The 25,563-nt window shown below is 40.4% G+C and overlaps 1 protein-coding gene across 1 annotated transcript; it reads left to right on the forward strand.

Moving 5' to 3' along the window:
- The first annotated feature begins 5,466 nt into the window (after positions 1-5,466).
- Positions 5,467-23,004, forward strand: LOC117476632. The gene is given in 17 exon segments (XM_034123312.1): positions 5,467-5,484; positions 5,550-5,762; positions 5,858-5,970; positions 6,109-6,321; positions 6,475-6,905; positions 8,058-8,284; positions 9,997-10,126; positions 10,505-10,590; positions 11,537-11,662; positions 11,744-11,824; positions 17,691-17,779; positions 18,889-19,086; positions 19,611-19,911; positions 19,913-20,024; positions 21,288-21,400; positions 22,462-22,557; positions 22,800-23,004. Coding segments are annotated over 17 exon segments (2,748 nt in total). The 3' UTR covers positions 23,001-23,004.
- The last annotated feature ends 2,559 nt before the right edge of the window (positions 23,005-25,563 follow it).

A 25,563-nucleotide genomic window follows, 5' to 3' on the forward strand; every position in this document is an offset into this window, starting at 1 on the left:
AACTGGGCAGATAAAGCTATGTTGGCATGGCACGGTCTGTGTTAGGAGACGTAACTCGAATCTGTCAGTCCCCCACTTGTATACAAAATACACAAGTGCTTAGGACTTTTTAACAGAAGGAAAGACCCTTTGATACTTGACTAAATACTAAAAAAAAAGATTTACTCATATATGGGAATGTACGGGCCAAACTCAGAGACATCAGGTTGACCGGTTATCCACAAACATGACTATTAATCAAACATCTCATTGTGTGAATATTTTGTAAAAGTTCCAATTGACAACCCTACAATATGGTCGCATTATCAATATTGAGATATTGAAAAATATTGTGATTGTCTCGAATCCCTAGTGAAAAGGGCACATTTAAATCAGGATGTACAGGAACCTCGCATTTATATTGTTACCTTCAATTCAATAATTAAAAATCAAGAATAAAAATCTTTATATCAACTATTCCTAAATTCCTTCGGATTCAGGCATTATAAGTTAACATTAGGTACAATTTGTACAAGGCAGAAAAGTGTGAGGAAGGGGCAATAAGAGGTGCACCTGGAAGAGGAAGGTAGAGGCAAGGGAGACTTAATTAAGATAGTAGAGATAAATAGAATAGAAAAGAGCAAGACATGTTACTCGAAGAGATTAGTTTTCCGTTTGTGCCGGGAGATGGGGATGACTTTGCAGTTTTTACTGGGGCTGAATTGTTGAAGTAGAAGAGAGGAGGATGTGTGCAGAGATGTCCAGATTGCCTCAGGGGACAGCGGAGCACCTGCTGGCTGCACACAGCTGTGGCTGCTTCGTCAATTAAGAGAGAGGCACACTATATAGGTCTATTCAATACACAAACATGTAACAGATCAGACTGTGAGGCACTGACAGGCTACATTCAGAACAAATTCTTAATGAAAGATTACATCAAAATGAAGGAGATACCGTTCAATAATATTATTTTAATCTCATCATCCGAGCTGCCCCATTCATATATTTTAATTCCAGGTTTACATATTGCATTAATAAACAGCAGTCCTGATCTAATGGCTAAATATTAATCACAACAAGCAACATGTCAGTCCAATTTGTATACTGAAAGTTCTTAAAGTGACTTCAAGGAAATGCCAGAATGATGATAAACCGGAATTAGCAGAATTGTTATCAGTATTGTTTTCTTTACAGCTACACTAAAAGATGTTCATGTAAGTGCAGAGTAACTCACCTATTCAGCACAAATATTACCCATGTGAAGGTGACTATAATTGCAGTCGGTTAAAAAGGTAAAGAGGACAAATCCCAATCAAAGATGGTTGTGATTTCTAATTTTAGATATGAACCATATAGACTCACATGTTCAGGTATTCATTATGCTCTCTTTAATTCATTGTAAAAGGAGATAAAATATTGTCTACAGAGGTCTTAACTGATCCAGATGTGTTCCTTCTGCTTCCACTGTATCTGAAACACTGCTGACTGTACAGGAAGCTTTGTGTTTAAATTAGTCTGAGACTCAATGTATATTCCAATTAAATACAATCTTTATCATCCACATCCCGTGGACATCACTCAGTGTAGCTCTCTTTTGTCTGCCATAATACTACCTTTTTTATACAGTAGTATAAATAAATCGAATTGAAGACAAATTAAATGGATTTAAGAAAATGCATTTTGTATTGAGCCAAAGAGAAAACCAGCTCCTCACACGGATATATAGAAGAATATTGTTTCATTGTGGTTATATGTGTGTTGATAACATGCTGTTAAAGACGGTCAAGTTAGTTCAGTCAATTATAAAGTATTTTATATTTGTGTCCATATGCCAATATATTGACACTATGCACAAGAAATAGCTGAAATAACTGATTTATACCATAAGTAATCCAAGGCCGTCTAAGTTCATTTAGCCCATCATTTGAAGATTTGACAAAAAGACGATGGCACAACCTACTGGACATGTTATGAAACACATTTAAGGTTGATTCTGAAAGCACACTACACACAACAAATGATTATACTGTACTACTTTGAGAAATAACCTCCCTAATGGAAAACTCTACATGGAGAAAAAAAAATGCATTTACTACAAGTTGTAACTGTATTTTAAATGCATCCTATGCATGCATTTTAAATGTTTACTATATAACATGTGGTGAGTTGCAAGCTAATTTATTTTTGTATACATTGCATTAATGTTTCATGTAGTATAGATCAAATATATTATTAATATATTATGTAACGGCTAAAAAGTGTATCTCAGGCTTTGTACTATAGGGTGAATGTAAGTACGGTTGGTCCCTGCAACATCCACATGTAACCACAAGATGCTGCTAACTCTGCAACGGATCTGCAGACCATTTGTCTATTTTTTTTATTTTGAACATACACATTTTACTGGAAATATGGGGTAAGGTCAAATCTGTGTGCCATTATTTAATTTTGAATCGACTGAGATCTGCTTGCAATATAACACATAATCCCTCAAACAGGACTATGAACTCAATATTTATAATTGGTTTGGCATTATGCAATTACATGAATAAATGTGCTGCTCTACATCTTAAACACAATTGCAATACTGCATACAATACTAAACCCTATCCCTTATTAAGATTGGAGTAGATCTACAGGCAAGTTTTACTCTTAAAGCACGCTTAAAAGGTCCCATGTCATGCTTTTCTGGTTATTACCCGTCCCCTTGTGTGTTATGAAGGTTTTTCTGCATGTAAACGGTCTGCAGAGTCACAAACCCTCAAAGTACACCCTGTAGCGAGTAAAACTCTAACACAGAAAATACCTGTCTATGCTGCCCCAGAACGCCTCGTTGGGGATTTCTCTTTTTCCATTTTTTACTTCTTGGGCGTATAGTGACGTATTTCGGGTATAGTTACGTCCGCGGAGCCGTTACGTTTGGACAAATCCGCGGACTTCCTCACACACACACACACACTCGGCGGGACGTTGCGCGGCTCGCTGCTGCGAGGAGCAGGACACTGTGAGCTGGCTCACTGGTGTGGGGTCGGCGAGACAGCGAGACACCGCGGAACTCAGCCTGGGCACACACACAAACTCCCAGCCAGGCTGCGGGTGTGTGTGTGTTTCGCCCTTGGTTTCGCTGTGTCTCGCTGTCACAGCCACTGGGCTCACAGGGAGGGAGGGCAGGAGCTCCAACAAACCGTTTAGGACAGAGAGTGAATACACATAGTATACAGAGATGCTGTATGAGAAACCAATGTGAGTTTGGAAAATTGCACAATATAAATGTATTTTAGTATACCTCAACAATGGAATTATGATCAGTAGAAATGGCCATGACATGGGACCTTTAAGGAGTAGATACAATATAAAACACCTTTAAAATGTAATTGGAATGAAAACAAAAGTGAAAATGTAGCTTGAAATGTTAAGTATATTTATCTAAATGGCTTTCTTTGGGATTGTGGATGCCAACATGCATGGTTGGTTGTATCATATTGGATATTACTGTTCATTTCGTTGCACAATTAATCTGCTGCAATGTAAATATGTTTACCTATTTCCCAAAGCTACAGCTTCTGACGTTTGTGTCATCATACTGACGAAGCACCTGCACAAACAAAATACATAGGTGGTCAGACAAATAAAACCACAGTTCGAAAGGCATTTCTAGACTCTTGTGCACAGTGAATACATTTTTCTAAACTTGCTCCCAAAGTAAATGCACTCTTTCTATTTTGTACTGCAACGTTTGCACTGCACACCAATTCCCCAGTGTATAAATAGTTTTATATAATCTTATCTTGAACTAAACTAGAAACCAGAAGTTTGTCCTCAATAGAAAGAATACAAATAAACTTGTATTAATAGATTTTATGTTGAAACAGAAACTAATGGGTTGGTTCGGAAGTTGTTTTATTTATATAGGCTAATTAGTACGAATTTCAATTTACGGAGATATTTCCCTTTCGACCGCCATCTTTCAACTGATTTAAGCTAGTAGTTAAAACATTCAACTGTGCAGCCAGGGCAACATGTAATTTAAGGTTCCTCGTTCCAGCTATGAGTTACTGGTATCTTTGAAACTTCATAACACCCACAATTGTTTCCCAACTGTTCTGCTGGGGTTTTTTATTTGTTGTATTTAGGGGAAAGAGAAACAAATTGTTAGCTAGCGTTAGCTCTGTGACTACGATCAATCCTTATTATTGCAAACACGTGTGTCCTTGCTCTGCTGTCACTCATTACTTACCTTTTTACTTTAGTTTTCAGTCAGGCAGGAACTGAATACACTTTTGTGAGAATGTAAACTGGCAAAGGCTTCTTTTATGCCTCATATTTAGAGTCCACATTAATGTTAAATGCGTGTCAACAATTAGGAACTTTTTCAAAGCTCGTTGAAGCGGTCGGGTGGAATTGACAGGCTGAGTGAACTGCGCATGCGCATAGGGCAACCATGACAACTACGTTTGGAACTGTCTCAATCATGGCAACCAACGTTGCCAGCGTAACATCTGCGTCCTGTCTTAAACGAACAGCTGTGCAATGGTTTGGACTTCGATTTAAAATATATTAACACAGTATCATGTAGCAATAATAACCGCTGTATTGACGTAAGAAAGTGGTGCAAAAGGATACGGACTTCAGTTTAATTACACTCTCCCCTTTCCACCCGGAAGGACAGGTCAGTGTGGAGGAAGTAGTTTTCTCTCTTTTAGTTAGCATGTATCGTTATTAACGTTTTGACCTTCTGTTTAGGATGTAAAGGTATCTATTTAATGTTTTATTTAAAGGTAGACATTTATAATATGTTATAAATGTCTATTTTGTTCTATAATACAACATATAACATTTTGCCATGTAAAAATGAAATGTTGGGACATTTATAAAAATGTATTCCTTTACATAAAAGTGCTTTCCAGAGGTGTAAGAAGTGATAAGATCTTGTACTTGAGTAAAAGTACAAGTACCAGAGTGTAGAAATACTCAAGTATAAGTACTAAAGTATTAGCATCAGAATAGTACCTGAATAACTATAAGCTGGTGTTTTTGCTTTCATTTCAGACCTCGTGTTTTAGTGTGCTCTGGAGGCACACAGAACAATATAGAGGAGTACCCGCAGTTGAAGGTATCTGATAATAAGACCTATCTCTCAATACTATGATGAACATCAAATTACATTGAATGTGTTTGCTCATATCAATGCCTCACCTACACATCATCATCATCATCATCATCATCATCTAAACTATACCACTTAATAACAGACTTATTGTCCAGATAAAAGACAAGGCATTACAAAGAATAACATGCAAACACATGAAGTACATTTAAAGAGAATATAACCATGTTAGCATAACTATACCAATGTTTTAGGATTTTGAGGGTTGGATTTTTATTTTTCAGACTTTTTAAGCCTGCAAGTATAATGTGTATTCTACTCTAGTTCTAAGTAAAGTCAGTACATTTTAAACCTCATGGTCCTCTTTAGTTCTTCAGATCATGGCAAAACTCTTACTGGTATTCTGAGCTGACACAGTATTATGTGTGTGGATTTGAATGAATAGTTGTCTGTTTCCTTGTAGGGTTGGCTACCAGGTGAGTTCAGATACCACGTGTGCCAGTATGAAGAGGTGGTTTCACTGGGGGACCACACTGGTTTTGAGGCCACTTTGAGGCTGGATGTCCACACTGTGGAACAGGTCAAGGAGTGGGTACAAAAGCTGAAGGGGTCATCAGGGGTGACATGGAGGGTGGATGTTACCCGACCCAGGTTGGGGAAGCGGGTGCTTTTCAAAGTAAGTGTTGTCTTGTTGATATTTCTTGAAGTTACCTTTTAATTATCCTTTTTACTTTGACCTGTACTATAATAAATCTGCTTTATTTTGTTCAGGCAAGTTATAAGTGTCAGCATAGGGTGAACCCGAGAGCAGCCAAAAGCAGCAAGAACACCTGCTGTCAAGCAAAAATGCACACGACACTCAAGAGTACTCGTGGGGAAATGAAGTGAGTTTACTGATCCACATACTTATTATTTCACGTTTTGCTTTTTTTACATAATATTGATATATATATTGATTTATGTTATAGGACCGAAGACCCACACATGCCTGACCTACCATTTAAGGTTATTCTAATAAACAGGCACAACCACAATCTTTTTGTTGCGGACGCCATCCGCCACCGAGATGTTGGGTTAAAGGCAAACAACATACTCACAGGGCTCTTTGAAATTGGCCACACTCCAACATCTGCACTGTCGGTCCTGAAACACGACCTCCAAATGGAGTATGGGCAGCGTTATGTGTACGTGTCGGCCAACAGGGAGATTTGCCCCGACCTGCCTTATGTACAGAGGTGGGTATCACATCTGGAAACATGGTCAAGATACCTACTACCCACTATATAAATAACGATGCAATAAAAACTATGATGTATTCAGTGAATACAAATACGCTTTTCTACTGCATGTAAGTGACACCCATACCAACTAATTCATTTTCTACCCAGACTGTTCCACAAGGTGTGTAGGGAGGAGTATGGCACGCAAACAGGTCCCACGATGTTGGCAGCGCTCAAGCTTCAAGTGGAGAGTTACAACAATAAGTGTAATGACACCTGTGCTCTCCTGGGAACAACTTCCCAGGGAGCTCCTCTTGTGGTTGTGTGTTCTCCACTTATGAAGAAAGTGCACCAACTGAAGCACAGTGGGGAGCTGTGCTTCATAGATTCCTCAGGGAATATGGACAGGGAGAACTGCAGGGTATTCCTCCTCCTGACCCACAGCTGTGCAGGTGGCCTCCCTCTGGGCATTCTCCTCTGCCAGTCTGAGGATGAGCAGACTATTGCTCAAGGGCTGGAACAGCTCAAACAAGTTGTTGGAGAGAAGGGCTTTGCTGGCAGAGGACACGAAGGGCCACAACTGGTCATCACAGATGACTGTAGGGCAGAGAGGGGAGCTCTGGGAAAAGCATTTCCTAAGGCCACACTTCTCCTGTGCTTCTTCCATCTGCTACAAGCAGTTTGGAGGTGGCGATGTTGCAAAACAACTAGGGTCCTGAGAGTGCGGTCCCGGGAGTGCGGTCCTGAGACTGCAGCCTCCGACGCTGCAGCTTCATACTACTCCTGTCCGGTCTCCCCAGCAGAGTAGATTTCAAAGCAGCAGCAAGCGGAGGAATCACTAATAAATGTGAGTATTGGGTTTCAACTTACTTTAAATTAACTAATGTCACACACGTCAAACCCAAGGGGCATTAAAACGTACATTTTCGTTAAATAATACGGATAAATACGTGACGTTAGTGACGCTAACTAGCTAGCTGGACGTACTGTACTGTTGGTTCACACTTATTTTTAATTCAATTCAGAAGTTTACTAAAGTCATACAGAGATCTTGGCTCTGTTATGGATAAGTTATACTTTATATTACATAAATAGACCAAAGTGAAAACATTTAGACCGGTATAGCCTACAGTACGGTGGGATTTATAAAATGCTACCCTGACGTGTAGCTGCTGTTTGCTTTATTTATTTCTCTGACATGTTGCAATGTGTTGTTGTTTATTAAACTTTGGGACAACATTACAACCTTTGTATTCAGCTCATGCTGCTTTGAGATAGGGCTAAAAAAAGAGCCTATTTTAAATATTTCCACCAGATTTGATCATCTTTTATTTAGGTTAAAGTTTATTTAATTGATCCTAATCCCATAATAATAACACAATCAAAAATAGACAGCAGCCTTTTACTTGATGTTAGTTTGTGCCGTGCTGTCAAAGGGATGCAAGTGTGACTGTCACTTCATCTCTTTAGTTTTTTTAAAACCAAAACCGTACATCATTTTAAATAATCCTTTGAGGATTGTTTGTCTGAAATGCTTAGAGTTACATTTTGCAATAATACTTTTGCAACCCTGTGTTTAATATGATTAATTCACTTTTTTCGTTTTCTCTTGTTTTTCTCTGTAATTAGGACAATTCTGGAGAAATGGATCTGCTGGAGAAGGACCCCTAATCTGAAAAGTGCACAGCGGATCATCAGGACAGAGCTGCCATCCACCTGGACCCCCGTGGTGCTGGAGAAGGACCCCTAACCCCAGCGGATCATCATAGCTGCCATCCACCTGGACACCCCGAGGTGCTGGAGAAAGCAAAACGGCGATCAGGAACATCCTCCACCCAGACCTCTGCTTCCACAAGTCCGGTTGGGTCGGAAACGCCCCCTGCCCTCCTGCCCCAACCCTCTGTTCCTCCAGTGGCTCACCGAGCTGCGGGACGCCGCCAAAGAGAAGGGCCTGAAGCTGCAGTACGTCTACCAGAAGGTAAGACATCAGAGTTAAAGTGCTCAGGTCTTGATATGTCATGTCTTTATTTACTGTTAGGTTTTACAGTTATAGTAAGTAGTAATACCACTGTGAAGAAATACCCTGTAACCTTATTTCATGCAGTCTAACAAGTAAAAGTCCTGCATTCAAAATGTATTTCAAACATATTTACACTACCTCACAGGATATATTTTACTCTTACTTTAGTGTGTGTGTGTGTGTGTGTGTGTGTGTGTGTGTGTGTGTGTGTGTGTGTGTGTGTGTGTGTGTGTGTGTGTGTCACACCGTGTGTCACTGTGTGAAATAATTTCCCAACTAACAGACAGACATTATTTGACCAGGTTTTCTTTGATAAAGCAAAAAACTGAATACAACATATATACATTTTCAGAATTGCCCGTTTTATAGTAATACTACATTATAGTTTTTAATTGTAATATCTGATGCATTCATATGTTATGTACTAGGGATGGGAACGATTCATAGAATATTCGAAATTATTCAGGTATTCGAGTTATGAATATTTTTATTGTAATTACTTTTTTTTTTGTTGGGAGGGGTGCCTAAGTTTATTACATATGATCAAATGGAATAATTCAATGTATACGACAGTGCCATAGCTAAGTGTGTTATGTCTAAAGGTGTGTTTTGCTCCGCTCACCGGTCCCTCACAGCGGGCAGAGCTGCAGGTGCTGATCTCTCTCTCTCGCGTCCGGTTATACTTCACTCATTTTTTGGATTATGTCCAAATCCATCAGATCTAGCTAGTTCTAGCTAATGATATGGCTGCTGCCCCTCCCTACACGCAGATCACGCAGACTCAAACCTCATCTTATGCCCAAATTCCAGCTGAGAGGGTCTTCTCTACAGCTGGCCTGAATGTGAATCGCCTCCGCACCCGCCTCTCCCCTGAGCATGTAGACATGCTCATATTCTTAAACAAGAATGAGTATTGAATAGCTGCATTCTGTGCATAGGCCCTGTTATAGGTTGTTGATCTCTGTTGTAATAGGGTTACGTTACCCTAACCCGTATGTTGTTCGTGTATGATCCTGAAAGCTGTAGGCCTATAGCTGTCAACTGTTCAAACTGTGATCACCAGTTCAATACATTTGACAAATTCGACTTGGTTTCTATACTTATTTGAACATGTATTTATTTATTTTCCAAAATTAAATTTTTCTTAGTAAATATTTTCCCACATTTTATTTTTTTTATAGGATATGTACATTTCGGTTAATCGGTTAACCGTTTTTTTGGGGGTCGAATATTCGAATATACATTTGCTTTCAAATTCCCATCCCTATTATGTCCACACATATGGAAAGAAGAAACAGATCTTCATATAACAAAGAAGTCATGCACTTATATGGCAAATCCTTCACAACCTTGAAAAAACATGAAAATAGTAATAAATTACATTTCTAAAAACACCAGTTTTTCATATAATGACCTGTGGTTTGCATATGTTGTTCATTAAGTTTCTTTCTAGACTTTTAACTATAAAGCAGTCTTGTTAAAGTCACAGGATAACACACATTATATTTTCTGCTTGCACACTTTGTCTTTCAGTCGGCTGTTTGTGCAGCCTGTATAAAAGCAACCCCAGGTACAAGAGAAAGTGTACACAACAGATGTACAGTTACTGCTTTAAAGTCACTGATGTTTGTTTGTTTGTAATTCACGTTTGCTTCTGTCTTGTTCTGCAGGCCATCAGCTCTTTGAACAAATATCCATTGCCGCTTCAAAACGCCAAAGAGGCCAAAATCCTGCAGAGCTTTGGAGACGGCATCTGTAAAATACTGGATCAGAAACTGCAGCGATATCTCAGAGAGAACGGTGAGGAACAGAGGAGTGGGGGGGGTTCAGGATTACATTCATTCACTTACAATACAAGATCATTAAAGAAATACATTGATGCCTGCATTGTGAGAGGGGTGTAAATACAAGAGGGGGAAACTAGTGAAATTGGGAGCTATTTAAGAGTGGGAGTCTCAACAAATATGAAAAACATACATTAAAAAAACTACAAACAATACACCAAGAAAAGCCTGATGTAGAAAAATATAAGAACATATCAAAAAGCTAAAAGAGAATACATGGGTAGCTTTAAAAAAAGTTATCTGCAGTACTAGGAGTTATACCCAAAGGCAAGGCTAGGAAACAAATACTCACTTACTTCAAGCTGCAATAAAATGTATCACACTTTTCCTGTAGGTCCAGACGCTCCGATCCACTCTCTCCCTGAAGGAGCGCCCCATGCTGGCCGACAGGACAACAACAGCCTGGATCCATCCAGAAAGGTGTGTGTGTGTGTGTGTGTGTGTGTGTGTGTGTGTGTGTGTGTGTGTGTGTGTGTGTGTGTGTGTGTGTGTGTGTGTGTGTGTGTGTGTGTGTGTGTGTGTGTGTGTGTGTGTGTGTGTGTGTGTGTGTGTGTGTGTGTTGGGCAAGTTACTTTTAAAAAGTAACTAGTTATAGTTACTGCTCTCAAAGAAGTAACTAGTTACTTTATTAGTTACTAAATTATAAAAGTAACTAGTAACAAGTTACTTTACTTTAAAAATAATAACAATACAAATACAAGTTTTTGTGTTGTTCTGTGGCACAGTAAGACTAGTTTTATAGCCCCATGTACATTAGTTAGGTGCTTCAGGAGATTGGCATTGCTGTTATTCGACGTGTACAATGCTTTCTGTCCTGCACACAGTTTACATTTGACCGTAATATTTTTTGCGTCCTTTATCCCCACAAATTGAAAATAGTGGTTATATATCCAAGTTGCTGCTCTCGCTGATACTTGCATCTGCCATTGTGTGTGTGCTGGTGGTGGGCGTTGCCATGTATGTGTGTGTGTTAGCAAGTGTTTGTGTGTCTGTGTATTTTCCCCATAAGGCAAGACCCGCCCAACTCTGTTTCTGATTGGCTTACCCTGAAATGTTACCCCGCGTTAACCAATCATCACTCCTCTCTGGTCACTTTCACTTTTCCATGGTACTGTGAGAGGACATCGCCTGTAAGTTACATCCGCAGGGAGATTCGGTTCAGTAACGCAGTAACGCACCCATTTAAATCACAGTAACTATAACGGCGTTACTGAATGGGAATAGGTAACTAGTAACGTTATTAGTTACCGCAAAAGGTAGTTGCGTTACAGTAACGCGTTAGTTTGTAACGCGTTAGTCCCAACACTGGTGACTTGTCATTGAAAACCTCTTATTTGTGACTTCTTTTGTTTAACTTTCCTTGTAGAAGAATGCAGCCGGGGATCAAGGGAAAAACAAAGGAGGCGGAGGAGGGAGGAAGAAGAGGGAGTACATTCCCCAGAGACGGTCTGGAGGTTACGCTGTTCTGCTCACACTGTACAGAGTGTCTCAGGTACGCCTTCCTCCATCACATCTCCATACAATACCTCCATGTTTTGCATCGTGGCTTCATGTGATGTCTCTCTCTCTCCAGATCCCAGGCAGCAAAGGCTACATGTTTAAGATGGAGCTCCAAGCAGAAGCTCAGCAACTCTGCGATAAGTCCTTCACTGTGGTAAGTGGAGTATTTGTTACAACACAACATAACAACGCTTCTGTTTTCTCATGTGTTGTTATAGCTAAAGACGGGCTAGCTGCCTTTAAACCCGCTTATTACACGGCTGATAACCAAATAAATTGAGGATTTGACACGACTAATGATTTTAAACATGATTTCATATATTTGAAAATGATCGTTTTGCTTTCGCTAAAATATAATCGTGTGTTTTATGGCGTAGCAACTTAACTTAAAATGACGACGGCACTAATCGAGATTTTCTGGTGCATAACTGTCAGTCTTTTACCTCCTTTATATACGTTTCTTTTGACCTTATTAAACACCAATATGTTGAAGTATTGGATTATTGCATGTGGGCTGTAACAGTTTAACACGGGAAGACGCTCTCAAATGACCACGAAGCATTATTATGACACAGAATAATGAACTCTTTAAAGCAGGGGTGTTAGAGCCACAATGAAGTCAAAGTTATTATTTAGATTCATAATTTGATAAATGAATTAATGATGGAAAATGATTTATATTGCCATGGTGAATATCTTTTGATGAAATGATTCATCATTTTAAATCGTAAATATGATCTGTTTCCTTGTACCTTCCGGTGTTTATTTAAAGGGGACCTATCATGCTAAATGCACTTTTGTACGTCTTTTATACATGAATATGTGTCCCCGGTGTTCCAGGGAACTCACCAAGTGTCAGAAAACACAACCCTCTCTATTTTCCTCCATACCCAAATCTCTAAAAAAAGGGGCTGCAACGGATCTGATAAAAACTGATCCAGATTTGAACACTGTCCTGACGTCAGGACAGTGGCGCTGCGGCTATTGGGCCAACTCCACCAATCAGGAGGAGACAGCCACGGCCATTGCCGTTCGAAAGCGCTGGAGACGCTGTAGTACATATGCCAGGCCTGTAGATGGTGCTGTTCTCACTGAATCTGCCCTAGAGCTAAAAAATGTCAAATTGAGCAAAATGAGGCATGGCTAAAATGCATGATCTGTTTGGTATTTTGAAAAAAAAAAAAGTATAAATATGCCTTATATAAGTATGGTCCTACACTATATTATTCAAATATAGCATGATAGGTCCACTTTACGTGAGGCAATTGAAGACAGCCGCGGTGCTCTGAGACCTGATGAGACGGGGAGCGGAACAGTTTTTCGACCGCAAATTGTAAACCGAAATTAGTGTTGCAAATTGGACTGCAAAGTATAGTTTATATAAGAAAGTATATCGCCGAAATATTGATTTAGATTTGTTATTTTGAGACTATTTAAGTCAATACTTTTTTGTTAATAAATTACATTTTTTGACTGAAAACCTTCGGCTGCTTATTGCTTTGGATTGTGTGTCGTCAACCCCGCTCTATAGTGGCAAAAGGAAACCTTGGATGCCACTACAAGGGGTGTCAAATACAAAGTGGGCCAAAATTAAAAAATGGGTACTAGTCGAGGGCCGGACTGGTTCAATGTTTATTGCAAAACTTATTGAAATGAACTTATTGCACATATTAAACCTGGAACTAACAAAGCTTAAATTATTGCCTATAAAAACAACATTAAACATTAAATAATCAGTTGCATTCATTTCTTATGGCTCTATCTGCAGCTTTTCCGGAGTCATTTCTTATGATTACATTTTTCCACAGGCCAACAACAGCTTCAAAAAAACTATTTCCCTCAAAGAAAAAACAAACATGCCCTGTTGTCCAAGAAAAAAAGTGCAGAAGGAAACATCCATTGAAACTCAGTGTGCTGCTCTGTGATGCTATGCCAGATACTTGGCATCTCATCTTGGGTGCAAGTTCATCAATGTTTGGGCTCAGGCTCTGAGCTGAGGAAATCCTCAGGATTGAGTGAAGGTGTGCGTGCAATATACCGGCGGGCCAGATCTAATAGTAATTAGAAATGATCCTGCGGGCCGAAATTAAATCCATCACGGGCCTTGAGTTTGACACATGTGCTTTAATACCTAATATGAGTTGAATATGTGCAGTATGGTATTATATGCCAATACAAGATACACCAATAGACTTAAGTTATTACTTATTTTAGTTTTTATTGTTTTTCTCACCAAAAATCATTTGTAGAAGAAACTATCAGAAAAAAGTCAAGGAGTATGAAGATTATAAGGGTTAGGTTTAGGTTTAGAGTTAGGTTTAGGGTTAGGGTTAGGTTTTTGACATTTTTAAAGACAACATTTGACACTGCATGATTAAAGAGAAACAAACCAACATAGAAATTTAAATTAAATAAAAACATTTGTTTATTTATTTATGCTTTTGACGAATTAAGAAAATTGTACATCGCTATAAAACAAACGTAGCCCCCGGAGTTACCCCTGATGTCATGGTAACACATCTTACTAATGTTTTGTTTTTTTAATCGTACATTTTGGGAAAAACCCGGTGCTCCCGGAGAAAACCCGCAGATAAGTTAGTGGCTTTTATCTCCTGGCCTGCTGAGCTTGATTCTCCTGAACCGTTTTCATGTGTTCAAGGAAGTCATTGTCAACGGTGACGTTCTTCACATTCAAGCTGTTAATTCGGTCCTGATCGCCGTTTGGATTCTGAACCGCTGTGTTTTTGTCCCTCAGCGGCTTCACCTGGAAGGCTGATTCACTGACTTCCAGGTTGAGCAGTTGATGCTTAAAGTGTTTCTTACTATCAATCTCTTCGTTGGCATCATCCAGATTCTTTTGCAGGAGGTCATGTTCCGCTTTCAAACCATCCAAGTGATCGAATGTCAGCAAATGAGAACGACCCTTCCTCAAAACACCAATCTCTAGGTTAAGATCCACGAGATCCTTCCCCATGGCGGCACTATCACACCTCAAGGTCTCGTTGGATGCCATCAAAGCCTGATACTTGATCATGAGATCATTTTCCTTGTGAACCTCATTGCTCACACCCTGGATCTTGTTCATTAAAGCCTCGTTCTTCCTCATAACATCCTCTCTCTCAGCTTTCGCCTCCTTGTAAGAGTCCTCGAGCTTCATGAAAAGCAGATGCCTTTTCTTGAGCTGCAAAACTTCTTCTCGCAGGGAGACATGTTTGAGACTCATGGCGGCTTTTTCTGTCACCATTGCGTTGTAACTTTCCCTAATGGTGTCCTCATTCTGAAGTTCTTGACACAACTCGTGTTTCTTTTGTTGCAACAATTGATTTCGCTGGAGAATCAACTCTCTTTCTTCCTTCGCAATGTTGTATGACCCCTGAAGATCCTCTAAACCCAGAAGCCTCTTTGAAAGCTCAAAGATCTCTTCTTGCAAGTCTTCAGTTTGGCTCCTTTCCTCATATTTCAACTGGTTCATTTCGTCTATCTCAAACTGCACCGTGCTTTCATTTTCAAGCTCCCTGCAGTGATCCACTTCCTGCTGCAGAGCCTGGTTCTTCTGGAAAACCGTCTCTGTCTCTGCCTTAGACACTTGGAAACAATCCTGAAGTTGCTCTTTCCTTTGCTTGAGACACTCAAGTTCTTCCTCAAGGCCACCATTTACTCTGATGGTTTCCTCTGCGTCACTTCTCAATGCATCGAGCGTTTCCTCTGCAGCAGAATAGCTTTGGATCCATGAACGCACCTCTGTAATCAGTGCTTCGAGCTCTCTCTGTCCACATAGTGCAGCTTCATTCTCCTGAACCGTTTTCATGTGTTCAAGGAAGTCATTGTCAACGGTGACGTTCTTCACATTCACGCTGTTAATTCGGTCCTGATCGCCGTTTGAATTCTGAACCGCTGTGTTTTTGTCCCTCAGCGGCTTCACCTGGAAGGCTGATTCACTGACTTCCAGGTTGAGCAGTTGATGCTTAAAGTGTTTCTTACTATCAATCTCTTCGTTGGCATCATCCAGATTCTTTTGCAGGAGGTCATGTTCCGCTTTCAAACCATCCAAGTGATCGAATGTCAGCAAATGAGAACGACCCTTCCTCAAAACACCAATCTCTAGGTTAAGATCCACGAGATCCTTCCCCATGGCGGCACTATCACACCTCAAGGTCTCGTTGGATGCCATCAAAGCCTGATACTTGATCATGAGATCATTTTCCTTGTGAACCTCATTGCTCACACCCTGGATCTTGTTCATTAAAGCCTCGTTCTTCCTCATAACATCCTCTCTCTCAGCTTTCGCCTCCTTGTAAGAGTCCTCGAGCTTCATGAAAAGCAGATGCCTTTTCTTGAGCTGCAAAACTTCTTCTCGCAGGGAGACATGTTCGAGACTCATGGCGGCTTTTTCTGTCACCATTGCGTTGTAACTTTCCCTAATGGTGTCCTCATTCTGAAGTTCTTGACACAACTCGTGTTTCTTTTGTTGCAACAATTGATTTCGCTGGAGAATCAACTCTCTTTCTTCCTTCGCAATGTTGTATGACCCCTGAAGATCCTCTAAACCCAGAAGCCTCTTTGAAAGCTCAAAGATCTCTTCTTGCAAGTCTTCAGTTTGGCTCCTTTCCTCATATTTCAACTGGTTCATTTCGTCTATCTCAAACTGCACCGTGCTTTCATTTTCAAGCTCCCTGCAGTGATCCACTTCCTGCTGCAGAGCCTGGTTCTTCTGGAAAACCGTCTCTGTCTCTGCCTTAGACACTTGGAAACAATCCTGAAGTTGCTCTTTCCTTTGCTTGAGACACTCAAGTTCTTCCTCAAGGTCACCATTTACTCTGATGGTTTCCTCTGCGTCACTTCTCAATGCATCGAGCGTTTCCTCTGCAGCAGAATAGCTTTGGATCGATGAACGCACCTCTGTAATCTGTGCTTCGAGCTCTTTCTGTTCACATAGTGCAGCTTGATGCTTGGCTTTGATAGCATCGATGCAATCCAGCACATCTCGCTTGTCAAACATCTGTCCCTCGAGGGTCTGTCGTTCACGCTCCAATTCCTTGTTTGTCTGGATTAGTCCCTGGAACATCGCCTCTACGGTAACGTTATTTTCGATCTTCTCACTAAGAACCCTCCCTTCTTTTTCGAGGTAGGCACATTTGCGCCTCAAGACACGTTCCTCGGCCTTCAGAGCGTCAAACTGCTCCCCCAGCGCTGGAAAGCTGCTGAACTGTCTTTGTATGGATTGCATTTCCACATGTACGGTCTTGAGATGTTCTTCAACTGCCCCAAGACTCCTTCTAACTCCAGCGTAGTCACCTCCCATTTCCACTTGTTCCTTATTGCAGGACATGTTTTTTTAAGATGATAATGATACACACACAGTAGCAACTGGTAATACCTAACTGTTTCTCACGGGGAAAAAACAGAATTTCATGGGGTGTTCTGCTAAGCCAAGATATGCTATGCCTTAAAACTCAAACTTGTCTCCTTGCAGGTTCAAATTTGGAACTATCGATGATGTCACAAAGCACATCACAGCATCATCATGACATCACTTGGAATTTCTGCACAATGCTCACATGTAGAGATGTGGCCATGGCAACAATGAAGATGCATTCTGGGTAACTTTGCCCAGGCATTCCATTTTTGAAAAACAACAACAAGATGGCTGACTCCTACTCTCTATTCTACTCAATATTAAGGGAGTTCTTTGTGGAAGATTATATAGTGAAAATGAACACACCGATGTTCTGAAACTAATATATAAAAAGGGACTTGTTTTGGGATGTCCTGTTAACAATAAACCATTATTATTACTCAAAAATTGTCGTCAAAAGCAGAGAAAATACTTCCTAATAATACTCTTTATTCAAAAAAATGTTGAGTCTGTAGGCATGAAATATTAATGTTTTTGGTACAAAATTAGCTTGAGCACAATTTTGTATTGGCCATTTATTGACTGATATGACGGCACAGGGTACCCTGATCAGAGCGTCCTGAATATTTGTATTTTAATTTAGTTAACCTTTATGTGTCTGTAGCCAGATCTGGGCAGTAAGTACACGGCCTGGTCTTCAGTGAGCACTCTGATCCAGAAGAACCTGGTGATGAAGACCCACAACCCTGCAAGGTACAGAGGACACACACACACACACACACACACACACACACACACACACACACACACACACGTACACACGTACGTCTCTAAAACCCAGGAATTGATAATTGACTTAAGACGTCACAAGGATGTTCCTAAGGAGTGAATCATACTCAATGACAAGGTTGAAATTGTCACATCATATAAATACTTGGGCACCATTTTCGACGACCACCGCACATTCGATGGGAATACTGAGTGTGTTGTGAAGCGGGGTCAATGCACCTTCTTCGCAAACTGAACTCTCTCTGTCAGGCCGGTCATTCTTTGTTGTTTTTACCAAAGCATTCATTGAGAGCCTTATTTGTTTTTCTTTTTTTCCATAGTGTAAGGAATAAAATCTATATTTATATGGCGTAACTTAAAATGAATACACTGTTCTTATTTTAAGCTGCTTTATTCTGAAAACCGGATGTTCACACACTCGACTTCCGGTTTTCGCGAGTAAATATCGTCAACTTCCAGTTAGCATTAGCATGTAGCTAATTTTGTGTTTCTGTGAATTTAAGGAGAAATGACACGTGGTGTTGCACACTAAACACACTGTCTTTAACCATCACTTATTGACGCTACAATACTATTATTAGGGAATGTTTAAATGACCAACATATTAGAAGATTGTAAAACTAACATCAGAAAACGACAGGACGTGCCTTGGACCCGCCCCCGTCAACGCTAAGCCAATAGGAGAAGCCTACAGATTATAAAATGAGAAGCCAGCTGGAAGCCGCCCTCTTTCCCAGCTGTCCATCAAGGATAACCAACCATTCTTGCAATTTCATTGTATCATCGTATCGTTGTTTTATTAAACGCTGTTAACTTGTAAATAAGCTTCCTGGAGTCCTTTCAGCTAATCCTGAGCTCAGAGCTAAAATACCCTACAATAGCCTTACACTGAAAGACAGGAACAGCCTGAACAACATTGTTAAAACCTGCTCTCAGGTCATCGGAGTGAAACAGAGAGACTTAAACTCCTTTTGCAACCAACAGATTATGCGGAAAGCAATTCAGAGTGTTTTGAAGTGGAAACGGGGGCTTCCCTTTCGTTTAAATGTAGTTCACTCTTCCTCCCTCTTCAGGTATTCTCTGACAGAAGAGGGTCTGGCTTTAGGGGAGCGCCTCAAGTCTTTAGAGGGAACTAAAGGTCCAGAAGGAGACAGAGAGGAGGCCAGGAGTGAAGGAAACAAGCAGGAGGAGGGAGAGGAGGGTGGCCCGGGGTTTGTGGACCTCACTGTTAGTGATGATGACGAAGAGGAGAAGGAAGAGGAGAGAATACAGTGAGTGTGCTTCAAAACTTCTGGGAAAAAAACGTATCATTATCTCAACATGTAACTATACTCTGAAATGCATTTAAGTCGCACCATTATTTTCCTTTTGTCATATGTTTGTGTTTGGACTGATAGACTAAGTGTTTAGAGACCATTTAAACATTCAAGATTCAAAATAACGTGGTCTTGGTTTTCACAATCTTAAGTCCCAGCCTCCTCCAACAATTTACGACATAAAAAGGAATAAATATAGTCCAAAAAGAAACAGAAACGTACAAGTAAAATGCAAAAATAGGTCAACTATATACATAAATAAAAATACGGTGCTTTCTACTTTTATATACGACAATACGTGGACTTTACGTGTGTTTTAGCTTGTAATGTTTCTGTAAAATACATGAACTCTCAACAATTGTAGATTTATTAGTAATATATATTTTAGACAGAAATATCTCCATTATGTTTTATGATTGCACTTGTATTGTTGAACTGTTTGTAAATACAATAAAAGGAATTGAACCGTCTTTTCCCAGACCTACAGAGAGGCCGATCTCCTCTGCCCAGCCGAGGGTTGTCGTTCCTGGGATGTTCTTTTCAGGAAAACCTGTGTGTGTGTGTGTGTGTGTGTGTGTGTGTGTGTGTGTGTGTGTGTGTGTGTGTGTGTGTGTGTGTGTGTGTGTGTGTGTGTGTGTGTGTGTGTGTGTGTGTGTGTGTGTGTGTGTGTGTGTGTGTGTGTGTGTGTGTGTGTGTGTGTGTGTGTGTGTGTGTGTGTGTGTGCGCACGCGCGTGCGTGCGTGCGTGTGTTTCCTGAACTGTTGGTGTGTTTGTGAAGCGGAAGCAGGATCTGGTCAAAGAGCTGCAGATGAACGGAGTGACGTTCGATGTGAGGAAGCTCAACGTGGGAGATTTCCTGTGGGTCGCTCGGGAAAAGGTCGCACCTATTCCAGGTAACACAACGTAAAAAACAAATCCACTTTTTCCTGTCTCTTCTACATCAACATGTGTCCCCTCTTCTTCATGTCTCTTCTACATCAACATGTGTCCCCTCTTCTTCATGTCTCTTCTACATCAACATGTGTCCCCTCTTCTTCATGTCTCTTCTACATCACCATGTGTCCCCTCTTCTTCATGTCTCTTCTACATCAACATGTGTCCCCTCTTCTTCATGTCTCTTCTACATCAACATGTGTCCCCTCTTTTACATCAACATGTGTCCCCTCTTCTTCATGTCTCTTCTACATCAACATGTGTCCCCTCTTCTTCATGTCTCTTCTACATCAACATGTGTCCCCTCTTCTTCATGTCTCTTCTACATCACCATGTGTCCCCTCTTCTTCATGTCTCTTCTACATCAACATGTGTCCCCTCTTCTTCATGTCTCTTCTACATCAACATGTGTCCCCTCTTTTACATCAACATGTGTCCCCTCTTCTTCATGTCTCTTCTACATCAACATGTGTCCCCTCTTCTTCATGTCTCTTCTACATCAACATGTGTCCCCTCTGTGGAAAGAGATTCTGAAAGGTTCAGGAACAAAGATTCTCTCTCTTTTTGTCCTGATCCATTTTTATAAAAACCTGTCTGAAAATGAGCTGATCAGATTTTGGCCACTTTATGATTAGCCAATCAGCAACCAAGGTAACCCCCCCCCCCCCCCCCCCCACCTTATCACCTGAATCTCCTCCTAGAGCACCATTGTGTTCTTTTAACCAAATCTCTCTCAGAGGGGCGTGGGGAGTGGCTCCTTATTTTCATCTAAAGTAACAGACAGAGAATCAGCACTTTTGAAACAGGGCTGAAACAGAGGGGATTATGGGATGCTGCAATGATCTGTTTGGTGTTTCAGCCAATCAATTTGTAAACATGTATTCATTGATTTTTTACATTTATCACATTACACAAACACAACCGAACATTAGACATATGGCAGATGACAAAATAATGCTAAAATAAAAAGTGTGCAGTTAGTAGAAATCAGTTTAAAGTACAGACCAAGAATATAATTACATTTGCAAATTAACAAATTCAACAGAAATACAGCAAAAGCACATCCACAACCAGAGCTTACAATTCTCCAAATAGATGAACCGTATTCAACATTTCCTCACCGTAGTTTAGTCTTTTCACTTTAACCGTCCACCGCTTCTGCAATGTCCCCCATTTTTTTATAAATTCCAACTCGTAATCATTTTGTTTTTCTCTGACTCCAGGTCAGTTGCGGACCCCCGTTGGCCGTGAGCTCGTCCTGGATTACATCATCGAGAGAAAGAGGATGGACGACCTGTGCGGCAGCATCATCGACGGGCGCTTCAGGGAACAGAAGGTGAAGAAAATGCATCTTCGTCAACCCATTTATCTTTGAGTCACTCCATCAAATTATTAGTCATGTACTCCGTTAACCAGAGCCCTGCATGCTGACTTGAAATGGCTTGTTTTGCCAAATGGTCAATAACCCAAAGATATTTGGATATTATGTAGAAATGCAAGAAGATTATCATATTTAAGATTAGATAAACCTTTATTAATCCCCATAGGGTTATTCTATCGGTAAAGCAGCAGCAGGTATACGAGTGAAACGCGAAATATATCAAAATAACAATAAAATAATTCGGTGGAACTGTTAACATACATATATGAATAGATATGGATACTTAAAATGTATATAAATGTCTGTCTTCAAGTGCATGTCCAAAAGTAGGTACATAGGGTGCATCTTGTTAAGTTTAATTTGCACTTGATGAATCATTTGAACATTTTATCACATATCAAAATTGTTCAATCTTCTGTAATGAGTTTCTTTGCTTTTACTCTCCGTATCTTTTGATAAAAAAAACACATTTTCTTTTCTTTTCTTCTCAGTGTGTACGCCCTATACCTCTCCCCACCTCTGCTGCTCACTGCAGTAGCACTAGCAGTAGCTACTGTCAGTAGCTACTGCTAGTGCTACTGCTACTGCTACTGACCATGCTACAGATGTTAGTGCAAAATCTACAGCTCCTCTACCACAACCATCAGCAACAAGTGGACATGGAGAATTACATGAACTACATGTTGCTAAATCCACCGCGGGGCATAAACAGAAGGGCAACCATGGCAACCATGCTCGGGGGTCTTCTTCGCTGCTTTTGGTGTATTTTGTGGCGAAAGTACAGCGCCACTTACAGACCCGGCATATGTACTACAGCGTCTCCAGCGCTCCCGAGCGGTCTCGGAAGACTTTTTTGATATCGTATTCGGTTCGTTTGCGTTTCGTATGCGTTTGCGTGTAAATGGGCTCTTAATGTGCACTGCATTAATCACAAAACAAGATTTGTTTGAGTCTCTGATGTATATATGTTGTCTTTTGTATATGTGTTTGTGTTTGTGTGTGTGTGTGTGTATCAGGTTGTTGATCGCTTCTTTGTGAAGAGAGTCCAGGATGTGAGGGAGTCGATGGCCTACCTCACTGTCATGACTCGATACCTGAATAAACTCTACCAGGTAAAAGTTTAAATAAATATTTTATAAAAGCAATAAATGGATATGTTTTTAGCCCCTGTAGATTAATACGTTTTTATAATTTGAACAATTACTGTAGGGTTTTGCCTCAACTTCAATCATTTAGACATGTTTGTGTAGCCTTTTGAAGCCTTAAAGAATGAGTATATTATGTATTATAGGGGTCTAAGTCGGCCCCAAAACAATTGGAATAGTTATGATAAACTTTTAAATCTGTTTTCCAGAACTGTACGCTGACGTGTCGCTCCAGAGAGCTGGAGAGAGAGGATGAGGAGGAGGAAGAGGAGAGAGGGACCCCCCCCTGCTCTCTTATCTCTTTTGCAGAGTTCAACCACGGTGCAATCAAAAACTGTGTGTGTGTGTGTGTGTGTGTGTGTGTGTGTGTGTGTGTGTGTGTGTGTGTGTGTGTGTGTGTGTGTCCATAAAACCTTTTGCTGATATTTGTTTTACTGCTGAACATTTTTTCTAAATTAAAATAGTAATTGTTAAACACATTGTTTATTTCATTTACTGAGGTTTTAACCATTATTTACAACATGTGTACATAAGCAGTGGAATAATAGGATATCTCTAGGTCATTAAACTGTCTTAAGTTCAGTTTAATTTTATTGATACAAAAAATAGGTCATAGAAAATGTTTCATTGTGTATTTCAGCAGAGCGGGGGGTCACGGTGCTGCTGGACCTGGAGTCAGTGGGACATCATCTGGGCAGGTTTAGGGGAAGAAGGAGAATATAAACTGTTATAAACCACAGCTACATATTAAGATTAGAACACTAATATTGTTAAGAATCAATCTATACAACATGCTTTTGTTCATTTAAAAAAACATATTGTTTTATTAGTACAGAAAAATTAAGACTTATTTTAAATATGAAATAATATGATTAAATTACATCAGATATAATTAACTTGTTAACTTACTAATGTAACATTACTGGGGGCTAAAGGAACAGCTTAATCTTATTTACCTGGCCATGGTCCTCTTTATTTCATCACCGTCGGTGATCCCCAAAAAATGGTTAAAGTAAAAAAGTATAAGTAAAGTTTCTGGATCCTTTTCAGCGGAGTTAGCTTGTAAGCTAATTTGCTAGCAGGCTGCTGGAGCAGCGCAACCGAACAGCGCGTATCACGTGACGTTAATACGAAGCGCTCCGTAGGCTAGACCGTCTCATTTCGTAGGCCGCTCGGTCCAGCCTACCCGGTCTACGTGGGCTGGGTCCTCCGTGGACCGCGTTGGCTGTGTACTCCGAAGGGTGCAGCCCCTGAATTGAGACACGGCCTTTGTTTCTGATAGCAACTTTCTGTGGATCCACCATCCGAAATGACGTCATATCAGCATAAAATCTGTATCCGCTCGTTGTACCCCCGTTTTTAAAAGATTTGGGTACGGAGGAAAAGAGAGTTTTATTTTCTGACGCTGCGTGAGTTCCCCGACACACCGGGGACACATATGTATGTATAAAAGACATCAAGACGTGGTGCAAAAAAACACAATTATATATTTTCTACTGTTGATATGTATTTAGTGTCGAGTCATTTTCTTTCTAACTCGAGTGTAATGCCTGTTAACATTCTGCCCTGACAAAAATAAGAAATCCCAATTTGAACGAATAAAGTTGAACTAATCTAACCCAGGGTTGCCAACTCTCACGCATCTGGCGTGTGACACACGCTTTCACTCTCAATCTCACGCTCTCACGCTGCCCAAACTATTCTCACGCCAAAAACAAGAATACGAAGACTAGAAACGGTTTTGAAAACTTTTGTCACGTAGTGATCGTCTTCTCAATAGAACATCTTTGATAATGTCTTCTGGCCAATCAGAATCACGATAACGGCGTGGTGTTGTTGCAGGAAGTCCCGACGGAGAATACTTTTGCGGTAGTACATCTCTATACATCGATACAACATTACGTGTTGATAGAAATCAACACGTAATGAAATAAGACCCCACGGTTTGATGATTGATAGGTGTGTGGGCTGTCTTTCATTTTGACACACAGAACAATGGGGGCTATCCACCCATATCCACAATGTAAAGTAATTCACACAGCCTCTTCCCTCTTCTCTCTGTGAGGAGCAGCAGGTTCAGCTTTCAGAACAAAGTAACAAAAAAATAATATGGCATTCATTTTTTTAAATGTGTAGTAATAGATTTATTTATTTTTCTTCTCAAGAGAGTACCAGAATGTTTATTTTATGTTAGGATTTTAAAAAATCTCCTGGGGGAGAATCCCCCCAGACCCCCCTGCAGGGGTTGGGTTTTCAGCATGTCAACTCTTTCACCTGTTGCAGGATTGGCTCCAGGTCGCCCTTTTTATTTACTACAAGACAAATGTGCCTTTTTATTTCATACAGTTCAATTTGGATTGAGACAGGGAAATAATCTAAACCTCACGCATGGCGTTTCACTGTCGGGGGGAGCGTGTATGTAATTACATTGCAAATACTGATTTAAGCCCCACCACTGTATGGGTTAGCCCTACCATAGATTACCCAACAAAAATACTCTGGAGCGCATGCGCAGATCTAAGATCCAGTAGAAATGATAAAAAAGTAAAAGTCTGCTGCTTATTGTTCTACTAGGCCAACATAGAGTCAAAGAGTACAGTATATGAGAGTGAGAGTGTGTTAAAGCTCCCATGTCATGCTTTTCCGGTTATTACCCGTCCCCTTGTGTGTTATGAAGGTTTTTATGCATGTAAACGGTGTGCAGAGTCAAAACCCTCAAAGTACACCCTGTAGCGAGTAAAACTCTAACACAGAAAATACCTCCCCAAAACGCCTCGTTGGAGATACGTCACTGCCCATTTGAGTCTTCCATTTAGTTCCGGGTACCGCCTGATGTCATGCGGTACCCGGAACGAAATGGACCAATCCCGAAGAGCTATGGCCACACCAGCAGCGGCGTGTTCCTCCTCCAGAGGTTCGAAGAACCGGCATTTCACAGACGAAAGCTTCCAAAACATTGCCCAGTTTGAGGCC

Source organism: Trematomus bernacchii, unplaced genomic scaffold (assembly GCF_902827165.1).
Source record: "Trematomus bernacchii unplaced genomic scaffold, fTreBer1.1, whole genome shotgun sequence".
Taxonomy (NCBI): domain Eukaryota; kingdom Metazoa; phylum Chordata; class Actinopteri; order Perciformes; family Nototheniidae; genus Trematomus; species Trematomus bernacchii.